The 24,182-nt window shown below is 39.3% G+C and overlaps 1 protein-coding gene across 1 annotated transcript; it reads left to right on the top strand.

Moving 5' to 3' along the window:
- Positions 1–4,533: 4,533 nt before the first annotated feature.
- Positions 4,534–24,081, top strand: B4GALT6 (beta-1,4-galactosyltransferase 6). Its single transcript, XM_063130678.1, has 9 exons — positions 4,534–5,248; positions 10,147–10,263; positions 10,462–10,575; positions 12,020–12,144; positions 14,065–14,181; positions 15,090–15,277; positions 17,561–17,683; positions 19,173–19,274; positions 21,292–24,081. Exons 1-9 carry the CDS (start codon positions 5,134–5,136, stop codon positions 21,437–21,439), a joined length of 1,149 nt encoding a protein of 382 aa, XP_062986748.1. The 5' UTR covers positions 4,534–5,133; the 3' UTR covers positions 21,440–24,081.
- Positions 24,082–24,182: the final 101 nt, after the last annotated feature.

Below are 24,182 nucleotides of genomic sequence, written 5' to 3'. Positions count from 1 at the left end.
AATGGAAACTTGATATATCCTCAAATGTTAAATACAAACCTGTTGTTATTTGCAGAGGAAAGTTGGATATTAAAATGGTGGCATCTAGTGGAAGTAGCAAGTAACAGCAATGCTCCTAAAACTAGTAGCTGCAGAGTTTTTGTGGTATCATAGCCTTGGTTCTTCCCTGTCCCTCCAGTTCTAATTAGAAAAGGTAGATTGATCACAATGACAACTGAAGCACTGTTCTGTCATTTCCCATCCCATCATTTTAAGAGCAGCTGAGGCTAGACAGGTCACATGTACACTGAAACAATGAAAACAGCAGAATTTCTTATAGTAAATGTAACAAATATTCTAACAGATCTGAAAATATTGAATGAGTGATCCATAATGATTGAATGAGTGATCCATAATAATGCACATATTAATTTCATGTCAAGACTTTCTTTGGCAAAATCAACTGCACTATACCCCTAACAGCTGTTAAGAAATAAATGGATTTTAATTAGTCCTTGGCAGATAAAGTGCAACTTGCTTGTTCGTCTACAAAGATTTAATTATATTTTGTTACACTTTTTTGTTGTTTATTCGTTCAGTCGTTTCCGACTCTTCGTGACTTCATGGACCAGCCCACGCCAGAGCTTTCTGTCGGCTGTCGCCACCCCTAGTTCCCCCAAGGTCAAGTCTGTCACCTCCAGAATATCACCCATCCATCTTGCCCTTGGTCGGCCCCTCTTCCTTTTGCCTTCCACTTTCCCTAGCATCAGCCTCTTCTCCAGGGTATCCTGTCTTCTCATTATGTGGCCAAAGTACTTCAGTTTTGCCTTTAATACCATTCCCTCAAATGAGCAGTCTGGCTTGATTTCCTGGAGTATGGACTGGTTTGATCTTCTTGCAGTCCAAGGCACTCTCAGAATTTTCCTCCAACACCACAGTTCAAAAGCATCTATCTTCCTTCGCTCAGCTTTCCTTATGGTCCAGCTCTCGCAGCCATAGGTTACTACGGGGAATGCCATTGCTTTAACTATGCGGACCTTTGTTGTCAGTGTGGTGTCTCTGCTCTTAACTATTTTATAAAGATTTGTCATTGCTCTCCTCCCAAGTAGTAAACGTCTTCTGATTTCCTGGCTGCAGTCAGCGTCTGCAGTAATCTTTGCGCCCAGAAATACAAAGTCTGTCACTGCCTCCACGTTTTCTCCCTCTATTTGCCAGTTATCTAAACAACCTTGGAATTGTTCTTAAGCTAATCAGATATACAAAGGTATTGTATATTATATAATTCTTTTGACTATGCAGAATTCATTTGGCTAGGTACTTTCTAAGTTCAGCTATCTAAATTCAACTACCTGAAGTGCTGGAAATACAGTATTTTGGGAATATGACTAAAACATCTTACTCCTTATTTTAGTAAAGGGGGAAACTGATATGACTGATATAGGGCCAATAGAATTACAATGTGGTTCTGCCACCCAGATACTAAACAGCCCAATCATACATTGTATTGTATAGTGGCAGCAAAATGTAAAATTGGATGTTAAGATCCCATTAGATAACAGTGCACAGGAACAGTACTGCCAGAGGATGAACACGGGTTCTAATTGCACTTTTCTCCACACCATGCATACTTTTGTACACCTCTATCATATCTCCCCTTACTCACCTTTTTTCTAAGCTAAACAGCCCTAGATGTTGTAACCTTTCCTTGCAGAGGAGTTGCTACAACCCCCTTAATCATTTTAGTTGTCCTTTTCTGCACTCTTTCCAATTCTATAATATCCTGTTTGAGGTATGCTGAACAGAACTGTATACAGTATTCCAAGTGTGGTCACACCATAGATTTATATATGGGCAGTATGGTATTGACAGTTTTGTTTTCAATTTCTTTTCTAATTATACCTAGTATGGTATTTGCCTTTTTCACAGTAGCTGCATTGAGTTGGCATTTGATTGAGCTGTCCACCATAGAGCTTTCTCCGCTGTGGCACCCCGGTTGTGGAACGAGCTCCCCAGAGAGGTCCGCCTGGCGCCTACACTGTACTGCTTTCGTCGCCAGCTGAAGACCTTTTTATTCACTCAGTATTTTAACACTTAATTTTAACTTAAATTTAAATTTTACTGTTTTAACTCTGTATTTTAATCTTATATCAATTTTTCTGTGTGGTTTTATCCTGGTTGCGCTTTTTATACTGTATTTCGTAATTGTGTTTTTAACCTGTTGGGTGTTTTATTGTGGTTTTAATTTTTGTGAACTGCCCAGAGAGCTTCGGCTATTGGGCGGTATAAAAATGTAATAAATAAATAAATAAATAACTCTTTCTTGGTCAGTCACTGCTAGCTCATGTCCCATCAGCATACATGTGGTTGGGATTTGCAATATTTGATAAAACCCAGATCTCTTATTTTGTCTCATCAATGGACCGCTGTTTTGGCAGTGGTATCCGATATGTCTATGGACCTCCAGTTATATCTTATTTAGCAATTTTTTGTTTGTTCAGTTCTATTGGACACCACAACGCCTCTTTAACCATGGTTTGTCTAACTCATCTAGTTGTTGGAGGTTTCATACAGTTAGTGCTTCTTTTATTCATATGTTTGGAAATGCCCAATAGTTGCCTCCTTTTGGGAGGAAGTCATCAAATAGATAAACTTTGTATTGGAAAGCTCTTTATTATTTTCTGATGTACATTAGGGGTATGCACTCCGAACCAAAAATCCAGGGGTTCAATTCCTTTTCATGCAAATGTTGCTCAGCCAGCGAGAAAATGTGTCACTGCTATTGCAGAACTAAGGACAATAAATCCCATATGTCATGTTCTAACCATTTATCCTTATTATACATAAATGTACTATATATCAGCAAGGGGTGCCAGCAATAACCTATCAAGGAGATTGGCCAGACTTGCAGGGTCAGCATGGGCGGGCAGCTGCCGGGGGCCCAGAGGGTCAGAAGAGCCCTTCCCTGTCCCTGAACTTGGCGCAGCTGTCTCCTCGCCCTCTCTGGGTGAAAGGAAGTACCATGGCTGACCCTGCAGGCCCCACAGTGCCCCATTTTATAAGATTTTTTTTTAACTTTCATTTTGAGTGCTGTAATCTGAACCAATCAGGCACTGACTTTGGGAGGCACATGGCGCACTCCTGTGCCCTCATTGGCCAAGTTCTCCACCCCAGGCAGCAACTGATTGATATATACATTTTAAAAAATAGAATAAAATTGTGTTTAAGGCCTGAAAGCTTAGCTGGCTGCCTGCCTCAGGAGTCTCTGCCACTGCTCCCATTCAGGCAGAAAGAAAACCGGAGTGGAGGATGGGCTGACTGGTGGGTGGGGGCTATGGCCTTCCACTAGGTGCCACCTGGCCACACCTCTGCTGCGACTCCAGAGTGATGCTTGCCAGGTTGTCTTGATGCTTGCCTTGCTCTGGAGAAAAAAAGTCGGGATAAGTCCCCGACTTTTTTTCGCCACAGCTTTGGCGGAAAGCCCTGGGATGGGTGCATGATCGTAGCACCATTGACACCATGGCACTGCGCACCCACCCCAAGGCTTTCTGAGCATTTAGACAGCCCCATGTTAAAACCATTGATCTCCCTGGCCAATTCCACTGCCGGGCGTTTTCATCCAAACTAATTGGACCAAGGAGAGCAAGTCTAGTGGTTAGAGTGTTGGACTGGGCCTTGGGAGATGTGGATTCTGGTCCCAGCTCACTGGATAGGGTGACCATATGAAAAGGAGGACAGTCGTATGGTCAAGAGGGCAGGGCTCCTGCATCTTTAACTGTTGTGATGAAGAGGGGATTTTACCAGGTGCTGCATGCATACAAATGACCCCTGCTGAAATTCCCTTTTCTATACAACTGTTAAAGTCACAGAATCCCTGCCCTCCTTTTCAAATGGTCACTGGACGAGTTTGGGCTACTCACTGACTCTCAGGAGAACCTACCTCACAGGATTGTTGAGGATAAAATTTATTTCTTTGAACATTTGTATCCCGCTCCATAACACTGGGATCTCAGGGCGGCGGGGAAAAGAAGTACGATCTGAGCTGCCTTTGGTTCCTTACAAGAGGAAAAAGGAGGGATATAAATATAATCATCATCTGCAGAGGACCTACACACCTCGATTTCCCCGCGAAAATCCCAGAGATGCAGCAGACAGCAGCATTTCTCTCTTGCCGGCACCTCATTGGTTCGCCAGAACCCGCGGGCCGGCGCGCGCTTCGTCTCTTGAAGTACCGACCCGCTCGCGCGCCTACTTGCAGCCAAAGCCTGTGTTAGCGGCGCGCCCGCGCGTACTTTCCCGGCGCGGAGTTCTGCAGTCCACGGTCATGCCGGGAAGCTCCCTCTCTCTCGCGCGCGCACGCCCCACTTCCCAGCCACCGCAGTACTGGAGCCTACCCGGCTCCTGCGAGAAGTGGGCGCGAGGGAGGGCCTGGGGAGTGGAAAGAGCAGGAGCCGGCGTGCCGTGGGGATGTCGCTACGGCCGCCGCTGACGCTATCAGCCACCAGGAGGATGAGGGTGGTGGCAGCGGCGGCGGCGGCAGGGGCGGCTGAGATGGTCTCCGGTGGACGGAGGAGACCCAGAGCCAATCGGCAGCAGCTGCCTCACCTCAACAGGCACTGCTAGACCCCACCCCACGCTTCGGCCCTGAGCAGCGCCGCCGCCTCTGGAGGACCAAATTCGAGCCAGAGAGAGGCGGGGCTCCGTTGAAACCCCGAACTCCGTCCGTAGTCCGTCCAGGCCCTCTACTCTCACCTGCGTCGCGAAGCATGGCTCTCCTCTCTGCCCGCTCGTCGCCGCGCGCTCTTCCCTTTCCGCTCAGCCCTCCGCCGACAGCCGCCCTGCTCCCCAGTATCTGAACGCAAAGCCTTCCCCGTTCCCTTGTTGTGCCGTATTGCGTGGGATATTCCCCACCCCACCCCTCCCGTCCCCTCCTGTGGTGGCCTCGCCACCCTGATCATGTCTACGCGTCCATCCCTGCTGCTCAGGCTTCCTGCTGTCCTGAGGCCCCTTCCTTGCCTGCTCCGGCTGTCTTAACAGCTGGTTTGGTTTAGTAACGAGTCCGTGGGCGGCTTTTGCCACCTCCTGGCTGGGAAGCGCCCGCCGCCGCTAGTAGCAACTGGGGTTAGGGAGGGGTTGCCCCTGCCCGGGAAGAGGAGGATGTCTCTCTTCAAGAAGGCGCTGCGAGTCTCCAATCGCTCCATTTTCGTCTTCATCTTCTTCTTTTCCTTCTCCTCCTCCTGCCTCTATTTCATATATGTGGCTCCTGGAATAGGTAAGAAGGGGTTCTTCGCTTTTTTCAAGGTCGGTGGGTGGGATTAAAAGACATGTTACTCTAAACTTACCCCAAGCCCTACATTCATTAGAGGCTGATTCATACATCCTTGCAGACGTTGTCATGGATTTCTCCTCATGCGATGATTTATAGCTGCATCTGTGTACTCCACTGGAAAACACTGAGTTTAAAATTATGGGAGTTGATATGAAAGTCTGAGTAGCATATGATCCTTGTGGTGGTGGCTGTTTTCATACATGGAAGTCATCACCGGGTGTTGCAGCTATTAAGTGACAAATATTTATTTATTATTGCATTTATATCCCACCTTTATTCCTCTTGCAAGGAACCCAAGGTGGCTTACATAAGAAGAGATTTTTATTATATTTAGCTATATAAATAAATCACAAGTTAATAAATAAACCCATAAATTGCCATCGTTTCATTGCAATATGCCAAAGCATAATAATAATAATAATAATAATAATAATAATAATAATAATAATAATAATAATCTGTCTCTCTCTCTCTCCCCCCCCACACCTCTGCTTGCCCAGGAGTAAGCCAAATACAGAAGGCATATGTAGGTTATAACATGGATTGTTATAACCTTGTGGTGTGAGAAACGCACACTGGTCTATAACGTTACTGTAGGAGTGGGGCTTCAAGGAAGAGGAAACACCAGTTTTAACAGCACTTCAATTGGAAATTGTTGCTGCTGACAACATCACACCCACTTTTCGGGGCGGGGTGGTACTTGAATGTGTGAAATGACTCTGTAAGTTAGTGTGTAATACAATACCTGTGACATAATTTTTGACTAGAACAGCTCACCCCAACATTGATTTGGACAGCTTTAAAATGCATTCATTTAACTGGTGAATGCTTTTAAGTTTTTCCACAGAAGTGTTCTATAGTTGTTTAGAAACAAATTCTTCCTGCCAAAATAATGTGGCTACACTTTACCATATCAATCAACATTTTTTCTCTTTGAAGTATGGTCACTATCCCTCTCTAGAACTCATTTTTGTTTTCCTTGATGCAAACACAAATGTGCCTGTTTCTAGTAACATCTCTGGGTGCCACACCAAAGGAAAAAGTTTGCCCAGTGTACTGGAACATTCACAGGAATGAGAATGTGTTTTTAGCTCTTTTGAGATTGGTCTAATACAATGAGGAAAACTATTCAATATAGCCTATTTATTTATTCCAAAATTTCTAACCTATCTTTTATGGCATACTGCCCTCACCAGGCAGCTTACATAAAATTTGGAAATGCATAACAATAATAAAAATTACAATTAAACCATTAATTTAAAAACATTAATTTAAAATCAGCAGCTAAAATTCTTCAAGTATAACTCATTAATTGATTGAACAGATGGGAATAAAAATATTCAGAGTTTTAAAAACCAGGAGTTTCAAAGCCATACTTATTCCCTGGGGAGGGAATTTCAGAGGTGTGGGTCTACCACTGAAAAGGCCCTGGTAACTGCTGCTATAAAAGTTCTCAGCAGGCCAGAGAAAAGGCCCCACATACTGATCTCAATGCTTAGTTTAGGGTGACCAAATGGAAAGGAGAATAGGGCTCCTGTATCTTTAACATTATATACAAAAGGGAATTTCAACAAGTGTCATTTGTATGCATACAGCACCTGGTGAAATTCCCTCTTCATCACAACAGGGACTCCTTTTCATATGGTTATCCTACCTTAGCTAGGCACATATGAGTGCAAATAATCCTTCAGATAATCTGGTCCCAAACAATTATGTCTTTTAAGGCCAAAACCAGCACTCTAAATTTTTACCCAGCACTTGTTTCAACCACTATCTGAGCAGAATAAGGGCAGAATAGATATTACAGCAGAATTTGACTGTCACATTGATCTCAGTTCTTGCTGCAAATAAGTGCAATTAGTATTGCAGTTTTATTTAAGCTAGTAGCAATATTTTTCTAAGAGTCTGATGATCATATGTAACATTGTCTTAGATTAGGCAAGTGGAAATATATGAATATTTCAGATAGGCCTTCCATTGTTCGGTAATGAATCCAATTCTCCCGTTCTCTTTTCCCATATATGCACTGACTGGGTTTGGACATAACACTGAAGTTTAGTGTTTAGTTTTATGTAAACAAGCCTGGATGAACCTTGAGCTCATGTACTTCCTCTCCTCTCTCTACCTCTGTTGTCGCCACAAGGAGAAGGTTGGAAGCATTTACTTCATGTTTTAAAATAAGTGCAGTTTGTCATTAATGACTTGGGCCTTCTCCACATTAAGGAAAAATCCCACAGCCTTACCAGGGCTTCATCTTCTGGAGCCTTTGGGGGTTTATAATGGGCACAATACATACATTCACCTCTTGTTTTTCTTAGTCCCTTTGTCGGCATGTACCATATGTTTCATTTATACAGCCAGTAGATGGCGCTGCAAAAAAATTAAAATATTGTGTGATTCTTGAATTACACCATCTCTTTGATGGTGATTTTTGGTGGGTTTTAAATGTTACTGCATTTTCAGAAATTTAAAAAATGGTGGAATAAACCTAAAAAACAAGAGAGGCTCATGATGTCATGCAAAGAACCTGTGAACATCCGTTAGTGAACAATCACAAGCACATGATATATGTCTCATGTAAAAACTCCCTAAACATAGAACTGCAGTTAGTTTAAACTATGGTTTATTGAAAAAGTCAAGATTGAAAAGTATAGTGTGAGCATTCATCTAACCACAGTTTGTCAATGTTGAATGTAACATCAAACCATGGTTAGTTTAAACTGGAAGTTGATGTGTGAGCCTGAGGCTTGCCCAGCCTAATTCACATAGGACTCAGTTACGGTTTAGGCATGTTGCATCTGAACCTGTTCACTTACTCCACATTGCTTACCTGATTCAGAAACACACACAGCACTCACCTCACCCTATTTTCTCTCATTCTCGTACCAATGTGCACAGTCCATTTTCACATAAAAGGAGCTGAAAGTATGTGACAGTAGTTGGACAGTTGAAAGTGGAGGGGTTATGTTCTATGCCTACCATCCACCAGTAAAATAGAAATCACTGGTGGAGCTGTTTTGCCTTCTCCACTGCGTGCTTTCTGGTTCTGCTCTGAACAGTCCCCTCACCTCTGGAGAAGGTTTGGAAGGACTCTAGGGAGGAGGCAAGCAAGGGGAAATCTGCTTGCAGGATGCTGAATTTAAGCCAGGGCAGGAATAGAAAGCAGGCCCCAGGAAGGTAATAGGTGTGTGTGAGGGAAAGGTTTAAAATATATAACAGAACAAAGAAGCAATTAATGAGACTTGACTTAGATGATGGAGGTGGGAGGAAGAAAGAGAAATTCTCTTGGTATAGATCACTGAAAGGAGAAGGAGGCTTAGGATAGACAAGTAGAGGGGGTGGGAGAGAAGAATCAGAGGGGGCGTTGATGCTGACCTGAAGAGAACTTCTTATATGAGCTGGAGCTGCTTTGCAGTCCTCTCTTTGTGTTCAGAATTACTTGGGCTCCCATCTTCCTCAGATGACTATTTTCTGCCAAAGGAGGTTGCTGAGCATGGTCATTATTACCTCAGCTGTGACATCATGGTGACATCATAGTGCTAGTAAGCCTCTAGTATTTGAGAACTGTATCAAACTCTGGAACAACTGCCTTTAACAAGAATGTTTTGCTTCGTATGCTTCTTGGTACAACTAAGTGGCAAATTTGTAAATAGATTTTATATGAACATTCCTCAAAAAAGGGGAATAAAAATGGCAAGGATATATAAGGATTTTAATAAAATAGCAAATTTGGTGGTTTTCAGCATTTACTAGGAAAATAAATCAACCTTTGTGTAAGGATCCTAATATTTACTTGTGCTGAACTCTTGCCCTATGGAAAATAAGCAAACTAATGAAAATAGCCAAATATGTTCATTGCCCACCATAGCCTAAACTGCACAATTGCACAGATTCGACTTCCTGTGGATGCGAATTTGCACAAATTCATAATTGCACAAATCTGCATTTATGTGAATCTGTACCTGTGCAATTGTGCACTTTATGCTATGGGGGAAATGCACATTTTTTTGGCCATTTTCTTTATCTTTGCTTATTTTCCAAAGATTTATTTGTGCCCTATTTGTTGCACCTGGGATTCTTTCCCCCAAGTGAAATTGCACAGGATTTTGAAGGTGGATTGGATGCCTCTACCCTATGAAGTATAGTCCCAATCCTGCAAACTTCCAAAGGTTTATTAGTGCCACCCCTTTTTGGTACACCCAGGATTTTTTCTCCTCTAGCTGTAATTGCACAAGGTTCCATTGTTGGATCAGGTGCTTCCCAATTAGTAGAGGCTGTGTGTGAAGTGTTGTCCCCATCCTACAAAGCCCCAAGGTTTTATAGCCATCACCTCCTTTTTGGTGCACTTGGGATTTTCACTCCTTGGTGAGTAGTTTGCGGGGTTTTGATGTTGGATCAGGTGCTTCCTGACTGCAAACATCCAGTACTTTAGTGGTGAAACCGCACTCTTGCTCAAGAGGGAGAACTACAGCAGGACAGGGGGTGGTGTGGGGGTTTAGTCAAATTATATGCAGTAGCTTATTAGCCCATTTGTGTGGCAGGAGATTGTGGGCTATTTCAAAAATAAGCTACTGTGCATAGCTTATTAATCCATCATGAATTATTGTGACGTCTGAACGTGGGCACTGAGGAAAAAGCCTGGTGCTCTATACTGTAAACTGATCGTTGTAAATTTCACATCTAAACTATTCTTGAGAACCTCACAACTTTGTATTTTTATCAGTACTTTAATTTGATTTAACTGTAATGGTTCATCTTAAAATTATTCATTCTTATTACAGTTAAAATATTCAATTTTACATTTGAAATGGAAACTAATTTTGATTTTTTTTCTTCAACAGCAAACACGTATTTATTTATGGTACAAGCACGAGGTATAATGCTGAAAGAAAATGTAAAAACAATAGGACATATGATCAGGTTGTACACTAACAAAAATGCTACATTAAATGGCACAGGTAAGAACATAACATTTTCAGTTTTAAAGTAGTAATGTTATCCCAACAAATTATTTTAAGATCAGCAGCAGGTAAGTAATGTGCAGGAGTTGATGTACATGAAAATCTTATGCAGTTATGTTAGAATTATTTGGGAATACTGCCTAGCAAACATTGTCGAATAGCTGAAGGTTTCTTCTTGTTTTTCCCCCCATTAAGATTACCCAGAAAGCAACAATACAAGTGATAACCTTGCTCAAACTGTGATGTATCTTCCAGAAAATTTCACTTATTCTCCTTGCCAACCTTGTCCAGAAAAGTTGCCTTACATGAGTAAGTTTATCTTCACTTTAACATAAAAGTGTTCTTCAGTAAAGGACTTATTGCACTTATTAAAATTAGTTCCTTTATGAACAGTGATAATGACTTATATAACTAGAATTAAAATACAATAAAAACAAAACAATTACAGGTGGGGGGGAATTGAAAACAGCACAACCCACCAGACCCACTTACAGTCAAAAGGTCTTCTTGAATAAAGCTACTGGCAAAAGGACAGCAAAGAGGGAGTGAGGCTGTGTTAATTTGCATAGGGTCATTCACATCAGAAAATGTTCAGTTTGGGTCAGAAAATAGTATGATGTGTAGAGAGATCTAATTTAGTATTTTTATTTTACTTGGATAAAGTAAGCAACAAAGCTAAAAAAAGAAGAAGTACACAAGTATTTGACCTAAAATGTTTGTGGGGGAACATTAAAGCACACTTAATGTGATTTAAATGTTTTATTATGTAGAAAAATGTATTGCGATACTTGTAAAAAATTAACAATAATAGCATGTACTTCCCTTACATTGTTTAAATTTAAGAAAAAAAACAAAGGTACTGAAAACTGTTGACACACTATTTAATTTTAGCAACTCGGTGAACTGTGCATGATATACCGATAACCACACATCTATTTCAATGAGTACATCTCTCTTCCACTATGATTGTTGGGGCACTACTTCTTAGTTCTATTTCACAGTGAGACATCTATTTCAATGACAGATGTATATCTTCTTACATATGTCACCTGAAAAACATTAATTACAACTCTGAAATGGCCAGATTTGCCTAATATTGCTTTTACAATTGGCATACATTCATTTTTACTAATGAACTTATGAAACGGAATTTTTTTCCAAAGAAAAATAAGACACTGGAAATTCTATATCTGACAAGTGGAAGATTGGCCCCATTCAGAAGACACCTTAAACCATGGCTTTAACTACGGTGGTTAAGCCAGAAAGCTGGGCTGTGTTCAGAAGACACTTTAAACCATGGTTTTGACCATGGTGCATAAAGCAAAAAGCCTTCACTGTGGTTAAAGCCCACAGTGGTTTAAGGTGTCTTCTGAACGGGGCCAGTGTCTTCTCTGAATCTGTATTGCAGCAAGCAGCAGTTGGAAGATAATGGTTTGAATCCAGCATCATGCAGGCAGACTTCCCCTTGCTCTCCTCACCACTGCACCTCCCACATATCTTCCAGAGCTGCTCCCGAAGATCTCCCAACCTTCCAGAGCAGATTTGGGAGTCACACAGCTGGGAAAAGAAAACCATTCCTTCAGTGGTTTTTGTTCCACTAGTAGAGAGGCAGGATTAGATTCAGCCCTGCATCAGTTATCAGCAGAATATTGCTTCTCTCTAATAAGAGTATTTATGTATTTTATATCCATTAGTTTTAACTATGTGAAAAAATCAGAATCAAAGTTAATTTTTTATGCATCTCACTACCTAGGAGGCTTTATCAATGCCAATATGAGTGAAATTAGTTTGGAAGAAATTCAGGAGGTGTTTTCAAAAGATTTAGACATTGAGCCAGGTGGTCATTGGAAGCCAAAAGACTGCAAACCACGGTGGAAGGTGAGGTGAACTTGTTTTCTGCTGACCTGCTTGCAATTTCTTAATTTTAAAAATTGTGATCATCCTTCTCTGAAATTTTAATCCATGTGCCATGTGATTTAATAAAGTTAGATGATTTTCTCAAAGTGTAAAACTGGTTATCTTTGTAATATTGGAACACATCTTCAAAAGATTATAGAACATAACTAGAATGTATGTATGCATCATTTGTATTCTGCTTTTCCATCCAAACAGGAGACCCATAATTAAGTACAGTTTCAAAGTCATACATATAATGGATACAGGATAATAGCAACATTAACAACAAAACTTTTTTAAAAATTCAGTAACAACCTCAGTACTTCTCTTCAATTAATCAGCCAGCAATAAAATTCTAACTTTAGATCAAATTAGATATTTATTTATTTATAATATGTTTGGATTGCCTCTTCTACTCAATGAGTGCTTGAGGTGGTGTATAATAAAAATACAAAGACAAAAATACAGTAGCCTAAAACATATTTTAAAATTGGGAATTAATGATAAAAACAGAGTGCAGGATTAATTATTAAAAGCTCAGCAGAACAATATTGTCTTTGCTAGCCATCTCAAGGACTCTAAGGAGGAGGCTAACCTAACCTCACTGCACAGGATATTCCATAACTGAAGTGCTGCTACACCAAAAGCCCTGTCATGAGTACCAACCAATCTCATCTCTATGGGACATGGAGCAGGGCCTCAGATGATGACTTCAGATTTTGCGGAGGCTTGGCCCCCAAGTAATTTAGGGCTTTATAGATATAACCAGTACTTTGAATTGATCTCAGAAACAAATTGAAAACCAGTGCACCTGTTTCAAGGCTGCTGTTATGTGGTCTATAAAATGCACACCAAAGTGTGGCTGCTGTGTTTTGCACTAGGTGAAGTTTCCAGAGACTCTTCAAAGGCAGCCCCACATAGAGCACATTGCAATAACCTAAGCATGAATTGATTAAGATATGGATTGCTGTGGCCAGATGCACCTTCCCTAGGAAGGGGCACACCTGGTGCATCAATTGAAGTTGGGGAAAGGCACTCCTGGTCACTGCGCCACCTGACCATCCACCCCTAAGCTGCGTACATGATCCTTTAGAGAAAGTGCTACCCCATCCAGAACAAGTTGTACTCCCAATCCTATCTTGGCATGTCTGCTGACCAGCAGGACCTCCGTTTTGTCTCGATTGAGTCTCAGTTGTTTTGCCCACATCCAGTCCATCTGTCAGGTTCCTTGGTGCAATGCCTGACTCAGGCTGGGATGATGATTCTGAGACCATGGAGTCTGACAGCCCAGTGCATCATCCTGATGCTGTACTCCTAGTAACTCTAGGGAAGCTACACCAGATCCTCCAGGACTGGTGAACATTGAGGAAGCCTGGACCGTATATGCCCCATAAAATCTGAGGAGGTGGCTGAGCATCTCCCTATCTCTAGAATGTGCTGGCACCAGAAGGGTGCCACTAGGCAAGAAAGTGCATGTCTAGACTCCTCAAGAGTAGGAGGATCTCAAAATCCAGGAAGATCATATGATCAGAAGTAGGTGTTCCCTAAGGTATGCTGGTCATGATCTGTTTGGTTTTTAAAGGTAATAACTTAAAATTGTATCCAGATGTCAGTTGGAGGTGTTTTAATATTAAAAATAAGTGTCCAAATTCTTTACTTATTACATTGCTTATTTTGATATAAAAATGGGTAGTGAGAGAGATTCTTTTTAAAAACAAGCTGAAACTTCAGATATAGCATGCATACAAAAATAAAACAATCAACACAATACATGACATTTCTGGACAATGTAACATAGTACAATAAAAGAGTAACCAATCAGTTAATTTAAATTTTGAGCGGATTTTTTGTAATTCAGTACTGCTGGCATAATAGTTTTCAGTTGGCTTTCTGTTTTTAAAGGTTGCAATCCTCATCCCTTTTCGCAATCGCCATGAACATCTTCCAATATTTTTCCGACACCTGATACCGATGTTACAAAAACAGAGGCTGGAATTTGCTTTTTATGTTGTTGAACAGGTGAGCGGCTTTATATTTGTTTCAGCATAAATTCAGATGTAGTATCATATAATTAAAGTTCACTAGTGTGTAGTGTATCACTGTAAATTATGGTTTCCAAGAACCACTGTTCTTGTGGTGCTGGACAAAAATCCCTAAGAAGGCTCTTTCTTTGTATTGAATCCTTAATTGGATATAATAAAAATTAATTCCTTTGGTTTAGAAGACTGTTAATACTTATGTCATTCTGGACTTGTGGATTGCATCAGATATCTTAAGAAGATTTCTGTTTCTCTTTTGTCAGCAAGAATGTAATAAACTATTAGTTGAATCTAGACTTTGAGCATCACCAGATGAGTGTTTTATAGCATGCTCGTTAGTGGGCACTCATGGATTTTTGTGGGTTCTTTTTGCGGGTCCTTTTCACGATGTCTTCTGCCTTCCACGTGCCTCCTGCTCCTTCTGGTCATTTTCCCTTTAGACCTTGGAAAATCCATTTTTCCCCCTTCAGTGAAATGTGCTGCCATTTCCTGCTGTGTGCAGGGAAAGCAGTGTAATAAAAACGCTCACTGAATGGGCCACATGGTCTTTGTTTACTTCCTCTTCAGCATGTGAAGAAAGAGGAAGCTGCTTTATTGTGGGACAGTAATATGAGGAAAATCGTCGGGAAGGAAATGCAATTCCCCCACCCCATCTGAAGAAGTCTTTAGTCATACAGAGTAGACCCATTGAAAACCATACAACTTAGGTGACCCATGTGTAAAGTCCCAATGATTTCAGTGGGTCTGTGCTGTCTGACAAAATATGGATCCTCCCCTATTTATATACCTGTCAGGAAAACATTTTAACACTGTGCTAGTGTGTTTCTAATCTTTATCTGCTAGTTCTTCCTATTCACGAGTTTATTCTCTTGTTGCCTTTTTCTTAAGATTGGAACACAGCCTTTTAACCGAGCAATGCTGTTTAACATTGGCTTCAAAGAAGCCATTAGGGATCATGATTGGGACTGTGTAATTTTTCATGATGTGGATCACTTACCTGAAAATGATCGAAATTATTATGGATGTGGTGAGATGCCGCGTCACTTTGCCACAAAGCTGGACAAATATATGTACATGTAAGTAAGAAATTCAGTTCATTAACTTGTAGAAAGTTATTTCTGAATATTGTCTAATATTTTTACAATTAGACAAAGTTTTGCAATTAGGAGGTATATAATATTAGAAAATAAACATTTAAATCAGCCCTTCATTGGTACTATGAGATATTCCTTGGAATAATGTGTGAATGAAACTACTAATTTAAAGGCATACATATTCCATGTAACTAAAACTTTTAATCCTTGACATTAGATTAGATAATTGTATGTATACATGGGGCAATGAACCTGCTTTGTCTGGGTAGTACACTGCTTTGGGGGTACATCTCTTTTTTATCATAAAAATTGAGTACTAGGTTGTAAATTTAAAGGCTGAAAATATATGTACAGATTCATTATAGTCTTTTTCTAAGACTGTTCGATTTCTGTAAAATTTGGCTTTCTAAGCAGTTCCCTTGTTAACCTTTATTAATATTATTGTATTGGTATAGCTGGTTATGTAGTTGTGCAAATAGGTGGAAATTCTATGCCAAGCATTCTTTGGCAAACAGAGCACCCTTATAAATAATACATACTTACTAGATTGAGGGCCAAACAGGCCTGGTTCAGACAGCACGCTAAACCATGCTGCTTAACCACAAGATGGTTAAGGGAATGCATTAACCTTAATGTATTCCCTTAACCATTTTGCGGTTAAGCAGCATGGTTTAGCGTGTTGTCTGAACCAGGCCACATTCTACTAATCATGTCAGTGAAGCAGATGCTGCTATTTTTTTTACTTTTGTGTAAATTCGTCAGTTTCCAATCTGGATTGGGACATGGTTTCTTGGGAAAGAAAGGTTAAAGCTTCCCCCACCCATCCATCTTCCTCCCAAATTCCCCTGCCATGGGGTGGGTGGGTGGGATTTAAAAACAAGAAAGAATAACAATTTAATGGAGGAAATGGGCGGGAGGAAAGTTTAAACACTCCTCTGAATCACCATTGCCATAGCAATGTCAGGGATACTGATGCAGTTAGTAGAACATGTAGGTTGGCCCTCAGGACTGTATCAAACAGTGTCCATCCTCCAGAAGAATGGATACTGCTATCAGAGCATATTTCTTCTCCCCTTGCACTTCCCAAATCTGTTCTGAAAAGTTGAGGCAACTTCTGGTACAGAGTTGGGGAGCAAATGAGTGTGTGAAGTGAGGGGAAGAGGATGGAGAAGTCCTGTTGTGCAAGCAGAAGTTCACTCATATGACATTTGCTATACTCTAATTTCACACTATGCCTCTCTCAACGAGCTTGGTTGTCTCCAATTTTTGTTGCCTGATGACCGTAAGTTTAACCTTACAATGACTACTTTAGGCTTGGTTTTTAGCTTCTCAAGCTCCCAATCTTTCTCATTCAGCTACTCATTTACTCCATGGTTGTCTTGCATTCCTACTGCCCTCAGTAATGGGCTATTTGTTTAACCCTCAAACAACCCCTGCTGCCTGGGTTTGCGCGATATGACAATCCACAGCAAGCTGGGCACCTGTGGGACTTATTCAAAAATAGTGCCCAGAGGCACCAGGCAATGACACAACAACCCCTGGGGATAAATTAACCCATGATAGGCTGTTGTGTCATGGGAACCAGGTCATTGTCTCCCCTTACTACTTGCTTATGCTTGTTGTTCTACCTCTTTAAATCATACCCCTTTGTTTTCACGTTTTTCTTTGTTTTCTTTTACCTTTTGAAGCCATATACTGTTCTTATCTATGAAAAAAAACCCACTGTTAAAATATTTTGGCAGGGATGCATATTTTTTAAAATAAAAAGCCAACTTTAGGCATGTGCCCAATGAGATTTTTGCTCCCCCACCCATGAACAGTAGATTCCCATGCCATGTCTCAAATTTCTTTTGAAAGTCTCTTTAGTTTCAAAAATAGTTTGTGGCATGGGAGCTGTTTGGGAAATGCAACTCAAAGACCTTCTTGGGCACATTGAATTAGTTGTGACATTGTTTGGATCCTAGTGCATGTTTCCAAAGCATTATTTTTACAGTTCTAAGCCTTTTAAATCCAAACATATGGTAAGCACTTTTCTCCAATTATATTTCTATATGAAATGGTTTGTTTGTAGCAAAAGCTACACTTCATCTTGCAAAAGTATGTTTGGCTTTTAGGCATCTATTTATTGTATAGCCTGTTAACATTTTGAAACCATTGATCTTAAATGGTGTAGTCAGCTGAGTTAGTTGTGGAAACTCTTGCGGGAAGTGATAGTTATGCTAACCTAAATGTACTGAAGGAAGTTTGCCTGTTTGTCATTTTCAGTCTTCCATACAATGAATTCTTTGGTGGTGTTAGTGGATTAACAGCTGAACAATTCAAAAAAATCAATGGATTTCCAAATGCTTTCTGGGGATGGGGTGGAGAAGACGATGATCTCTGGAATAGGTGAGTGTTCAAAGAATATGTAGAAATTGTTCCTAAATGGAAGTGACATGCAAGTTTCCTATTCCTGGCTCTTGGCCAGTTCAGACAACATGCTAAACCGTGGTTAGGCCACTAAGCCTTTTGCATTAAATGGTTAGTGAGCATGTTTAAACTGTGGTTATGTAGCCACCATGGTTGGGAATGGTTCACATGACATGCCAAGTCATGGTTCACACAACACTCTAAGCCATAATGTTCAGTTCAAAATGCATAACCACCGTGGCTTTGCGTGTCGTCTGAAAAGGTTACTTAGATGGGCAGGGGTCTATTGAAGACAAATGTATTAGAACCCAGCAATCCTTAAAGATAACTGCCTAATGCTAATTCCTCTTACTTTAACAGCATTTGCATCTCTGAACACTCTGCATATAAAATGTTCTAGTAGGCAGTGCAAATGGTGCTGTTAATGATATTGACCATTTTGTATTTTAGAAAATTTTGAAGAAACATTACTTTTCCTTTATTAAACTGTAGTATATAAATGATTATACACATGTAAAGAAATCCTTGCCTACTCCTGTTTTGAAAAGTGCTTCTTATGCAAGGGTGGACAATATACAGCCTGGGGCTACATGCAGCCCTCCCAAATTTGCAGGGCATCCTGAAAAAAAAATGCTTTAAAATGTTAGAGAAAAATGGGATCTATAGCACTATAGAGTGCCCAAAGGGCCAAATTTAGCTTGCACATTAACTAGATTTGACTCTTTTTGGTGCTTTGTGCCATGGGCTCTGTAGTGCTAAATTTTCTTCTTTTTTTCCTTGAAGTTTTTTTTTATTAGCTTGGGGTGCCCCACAAACTGCAGCCCATGGGGGGGAAGGTCTAGGGATATTAATGGCCCCAGTGCCTCCAAAGTTGCCCACCCCTGACCTAGTGTAACCAGTTCCAGCATGTTGGGAAATTCCTTTATTCTTCTGAGTATACTTGCTGACCAGTTAATTGTTTTCCCATTTTTCTCTACTGCTGTGATGAAAGGAAGCTTTTTAGAATCTTGTCAGAGTTTTTGTTTTGCTTTCTTCGATATATGATACAAATATTTATGTGAATTCCAGTGTAGTCTGAGAGTGAATGTTGTTGTCATCAGATGGAAAGATGAACCAACGTTTATCCTCCCTGCAAAATGCTTTTTTAAAAAACAAACTAACTTGAGACATAACTATATGCATCTGGTATATTGATAAAACCCCAATCCTATACAGCTGCAATCCTACAAAGTTGAGTGCCCATGCTGGAGGGAACTTGCACATCCTCCATAGCTGAAGAGATGAGGCATCTTGCCTGTCCAGCCATGGAAGTGGCTGTGGCCAAATCTTCAAAGATACCTTGCATCATGTGCATGGTTTTCCTAATTTGTGCATGTAGCTTTATAGGACTGCAACCATAGGGTTTATATGTGGATTAAACTTTAAATTGAAGGTTTCTTCTTTCACATGTTCATTATTTGAATTATAGGGTTCACAATGTAGGTTACAATGTAACAAGACCAGAAGGAGAGCTAGGGAAGTATAAGTCTATTCCTCATCACCACAGAGGAGAAGTTCAGTTCTTAGGACGGTAAGAAAAATGGTTAAATATCAAAATCCTAACAGAAGATCTCATTGTTAATATATTGTGCCCCTGGCAATAAGGCATAACTGATGCATCTATTCATATGCAAGATTTTCACATTCAAAATATTTCTTAATATTTGGCCTCTGGGCCATGCCGTTATTCCCAGTTTTCAGATGAAGCGCTCTCTCTGGAGCTGGCTACATGATGTGACAGCCCACCATGGATTATCCTACCTGTGGTGAGGCTGCAGCACATGTGGGTTACTTGTGGGTGCCTAGTTTCATATGTAACCCTTGCACAGGGTTTATACTGTCCTGCGTACCAAATGAGCATTGATTATGTGAGGAGTAAATAACCTTTGCCTAATCCATTCCCTTTTTTAGGATTACATGAGTGTTGTTTAACCCTCGAATAACCCACACTCACTGGGTTCACATGACACAACAACCCCTGAGTAGGGATTGTAAATGCACCCTGGAACCCACGGGTGCTGCAGCTCATCATGGGTTAAATAATATATGTTGAACTATGGCATGTAATCCAAAACCAATCTGTGTCTTGAATTCTATACACATTGTCAGAATAATGGTTGAACAAGTGTTTGAATTGATTGGTTCTGATAATGGCAGCACCCACCTTGTGTGTTTTGTTTTGTTTTAAAAATCCATGCAATTGATATACTTGCAAGAGGATTGCAATCTCAGAACCACACAAGGTGTAGGATATTTCTTTTCATTAAAGAGGTAGTCTCTCATCGTTTTGCTACACCATCATTACATTGCTTGTGCAAGTAGAACAGTTGTCTGAGTGGTTGTTTTTAAGTTGGAACTGACTGATGTTCATGGTCAACCATGGCTTTGTTCTGGATTTGAATTAGTAAGTTTTCACTTGAACAGCAAAACATCCAAAACAAAACAACTGCTGACGTGAGTGGTCCACCTGCACGAGCAGTGTAACATTTCCTCCTTCTCTGCTTCTCCTCCAAGAAGCTTTTTCTTTTTATGGGAAAGGAGACACAGTCTTGAGTGGATTTGTGGCTCTAATATTAAAATATTGCTCTAATATTGTTCTTAAGCTTCACATGTATTGTAGGCTCTGCCAAACGAGTAAGCATTATTTAGAACTCCCTTGGGGCCTGTCATATTGGAAACTATTGCTTGAATCTTGGGGGTGGATTAGTACACAATCTGTAAAATAGTCTGACTTACTATGTAGACATTGGTCATTCTGTTGCAGGATATTATCAAAGCGAGCCATTTAAGAAAAACAAAAACTACTTAGCATTATTTAATGTATGAAGCCTTTAAAATGTAAAATTAAAATATTTATTTATTTATTTATTTATTTATTACATTTTTATACCGCCCAATAGCTGAAGCTCTCTTATTTAGAAAGAAGCCGCACAACAGCCATGCTAGGGGTGAGACCTACCTCCGAGAAATTGTTGGAGAATTTCTTTCCCTCTTGGTGAAATGGTCCCACAAATAGGGTGGAGAATTTTGAGAGGCTATTTGTGAACAGCTATAATTTTTAGGTGCATAAGAGCATTTCACATACTGCTTGTAATTTAAATGAAACACTTAATAAAAATGTAATTAAAAAATAAACTATAATGGTGCGTTGAGGCATAGCTATGCTGGGGTGTGAAGTTGTAGCTTCTCTAATAGTACAATGGCAGATTTGGGGTTACATTTGATTCTGCAAACACTTAAGATTGACTCATTTTGTGGTGGCATATTCCCAGCCTTAGGATGCAGTTCTGTACCCCACTTCCCTTTCCTTAACTGAACTCAGTGGGATTTTCTACTGATTAGATACATCTAGGATTGCAATGTTAAGTCCTTGTGCTGGTATAATGTATAAGCTGTAAATATACTTTTGTGTTTCTCTAATGGTTTTTGTTAAAGATGTTCACAGTTGTTGCAGAATAATCATTTATGTGCCTTTTGAGGTTAGAAATGTATCTTGTTCTGTAACCAATTGAACCTGATTTATCAATGCTCTATACTTTCCCCCACAGATACAAACTGTTAAGATATTCCCGAGAGCGTCAATACATTGATGGGTTGAATAATCTATTATATTCACCAACTGTTCTTGTCAGCGGATTGTATACAAATATAACTGTTAACCTTGTACCAGAACTAGCTCCTGTTCAAGACTACTAATTAAACAACAGAATAAAGCACTGGATCAAAAATTTGTAACACTGGAAAATACTAATTTGATACTTTTAAGACCTCAAATCAGGTATTTCTGATGACATAAGAAATAAAAGAGGTCAAATGATGTATGTGTCATTTGGTGAAAATAAATCCCAGTGGCTGCTACTTAAAATGTTTACATCGTGAAACTAATCAGTGTTCAAGCCTTGTTTGATCACATTTTCTCAACTGAAGCCACACATTTCAACTGTAGAAAACAGATATGTAGCTTGTTTAGAAGCCAGGAAGAAATATTTCTCCCTGTAAGTGTGTTTTCAACAAGCTGTAATTAAAATTAAGGTTTTAATATTTTCCACGTAAATATCAGTTATAAACTAATGTGCTTTTGAATAGGGCAGCATTCAAGGCTTCTGCATGTTCTTGAGAGTTTTTGTGTTTGGTTTCTCCAGATTTTCTTTATGAGATAACACATGGAGTAAAACATAAGCAATTGATTCTAAACAAAAAAAAATTCTTTGATTGGTTATAATGAGGAACCAATTTATAAGTGTTTGCTAGTGAAGACTGTAAACAGTTACTTTTGAGCTGCAGGCCTTCCAAATATATATGTGACTATACCACTAATCTTTCTAGGAATAATCTTTTAATTTTTATCCTATTTATTATAAGAGCAATGCTGCAATGCTTGAAATAATATTATTTATGCATATTGCATGTATATTATACAAATCCATCAAGGATGTTGCATTTCATTATGGTCCTTACCATTTTCCAATAATGTTGGTGTCAGATTTATGTGTAATCAATCCATTAATTAAGAGTTTGTTTTGCTGTTTTGTAGGCCTTTTTTAAAAAATAACAACACCCAACAACACCCTGAAACAAAACACCAGAATTTCTTCCAGAATAAAAAGAATAAAAAAAGTATATTTATTAGAAGATTAATGAGTGATAATGGGAAAGGAGTGTTGGTGGAAAGATTACATATGAGTAGAATATTCGGAACGTTTTCCATTAGTGGAGCTTCATTCTCATTAAAATCAATGGAACCTGTGTAACCCAAGGAGGGATGTCTAGAAGGTATCTCTCACACTACTTGCCATTAGTGCAAAAATATCCCTTCTCTCTTTTTAAAATAAAGTTCTGTGCTTTTTCTGCAACAAGCTAAGACTCTTCTCTTCAGGACTGCTTGAAGGGGCGAAGCATTCTCACCATTTCATGGAGTTGTTCTGATCTCCTGTTTTTCATATAGCTGGGGTTTGTATGTTCATCAGTTTCTGTGTAATGGGTGAAGATTGCCCTACAGCATACTTTTTATCAGCATTATTCATAAATATCTTTGAATTCTTGTGCAGTTAATACCATGTGAAATGAATCACACTTCCTGTTGTAGATTGAAACATGGGCATTTAGATACTGAATGTTATTATTTTGCTGAATATTGCCAAGTTTCAGCAATGGGAGAACCAAAGAATTGCTTCTTTTCTCTTTAAAATAAGGAAAGTGTGTCAATAAGCATTTGCATCAAGAACTAAAAGAATCCAAATAAAAACACTAACTTTTTTTAGTGTTCCTCAGCAATTATGTTACATCTGTTCTTGTTTCTTTTAAGAGCCTCAGTATAATATTTTATTCCAGGTTGCTCATTATTAGATGTTAAAAAGCTACATCTAGCATTCCAAATAATTCTCATTCTCTCTCTCACACACACACACAGAGCAGTTATCTTACAGAAATAAAAATGGACAAATCCTGCCTATAAACTTGCAATTTAAGAGGACATGACACAAGCATGCAAAAAGTATTTAAATTTAATATGGATTTGTGCTCTTCTCCGCTCATTCCCCAATTCATTTACAGATGTTTGGACTGTCCTGATTTAATATGTCATATTATTTGAGTAAATAAACATTGCCAATTTGATGCATAACTTTTTATAAAGGTGTGTGTGTGTGTATATATATAAAATCTCCTTTGTGCTTAAAATTATTTTTAACCTGCCAGAAAATAAAAGCCCAAAATATAATGTACCCCCTTTCTGCTTGAATTTATCTTAATATAGCAGATCTTAACATGCCATGTGCCTTTAAAGTAGCTTACAAATGAAGCTGGGAGCCATTTTTTGTTCAGGACTTCATTGTGAAACCATTGACAAACTGAATTTGCTCTCCAGTTTCCTGTAGTTTGCAATTAAAAATCCCTCTAACTTAGAATGAGGCTTTCAACTTTAAAAAGAGAGTGTATAATTAAACTGAAGCAATAGCAATCATGTAATTAAGGAGTCTATTTGGAATAATAATAATTTGTTTTAGATTTTCCCCAATCATCCATTCTCTATATTCCAAGCTAAAATGAGATACTGTTAAAATATCTGTAATAAATTGCTCTCTTTATGCAAACTGTGAATAAAAAGTACTTACAGCACATCAGAAGAAGTGTACTTAAACATTATTTTACTTTTTCCAGGTTTGAGATGCTTATTAAATGCACTGAAACAAATATTGGGAATTGTATAGAATCATGTATGACTGATCATGTTGCTCATTACAATGTTTGTACTTTTTTAATTCATTGTCTTTTGAAATACAGTGTTCTAAAGGCTATGGTGTAGTGTTCTTTTTAGCTGCCTATTTTGTTCTGAAGTTATTTTGATATAATGTAAGCTACCATTTGTTAATGAGTTGGACTTTGATACACAGTATATTTCTCTATTTAAAAAGGGAAAATGTTTTAGGGAAGTTCTACA

Source organism: Elgaria multicarinata, chromosome 7 (genome assembly GCF_023053635.1).
Source record: "Elgaria multicarinata webbii isolate HBS135686 ecotype San Diego chromosome 7, rElgMul1.1.pri, whole genome shotgun sequence".
NCBI classification, from domain to species: domain Eukaryota; kingdom Metazoa; phylum Chordata; class Lepidosauria; order Squamata; family Anguidae; genus Elgaria; species Elgaria multicarinata.
The sequence above is the reverse complement of the archived record's forward strand: the minus strand, read 5'-3'. Positions and strand labels throughout refer to the sequence as shown.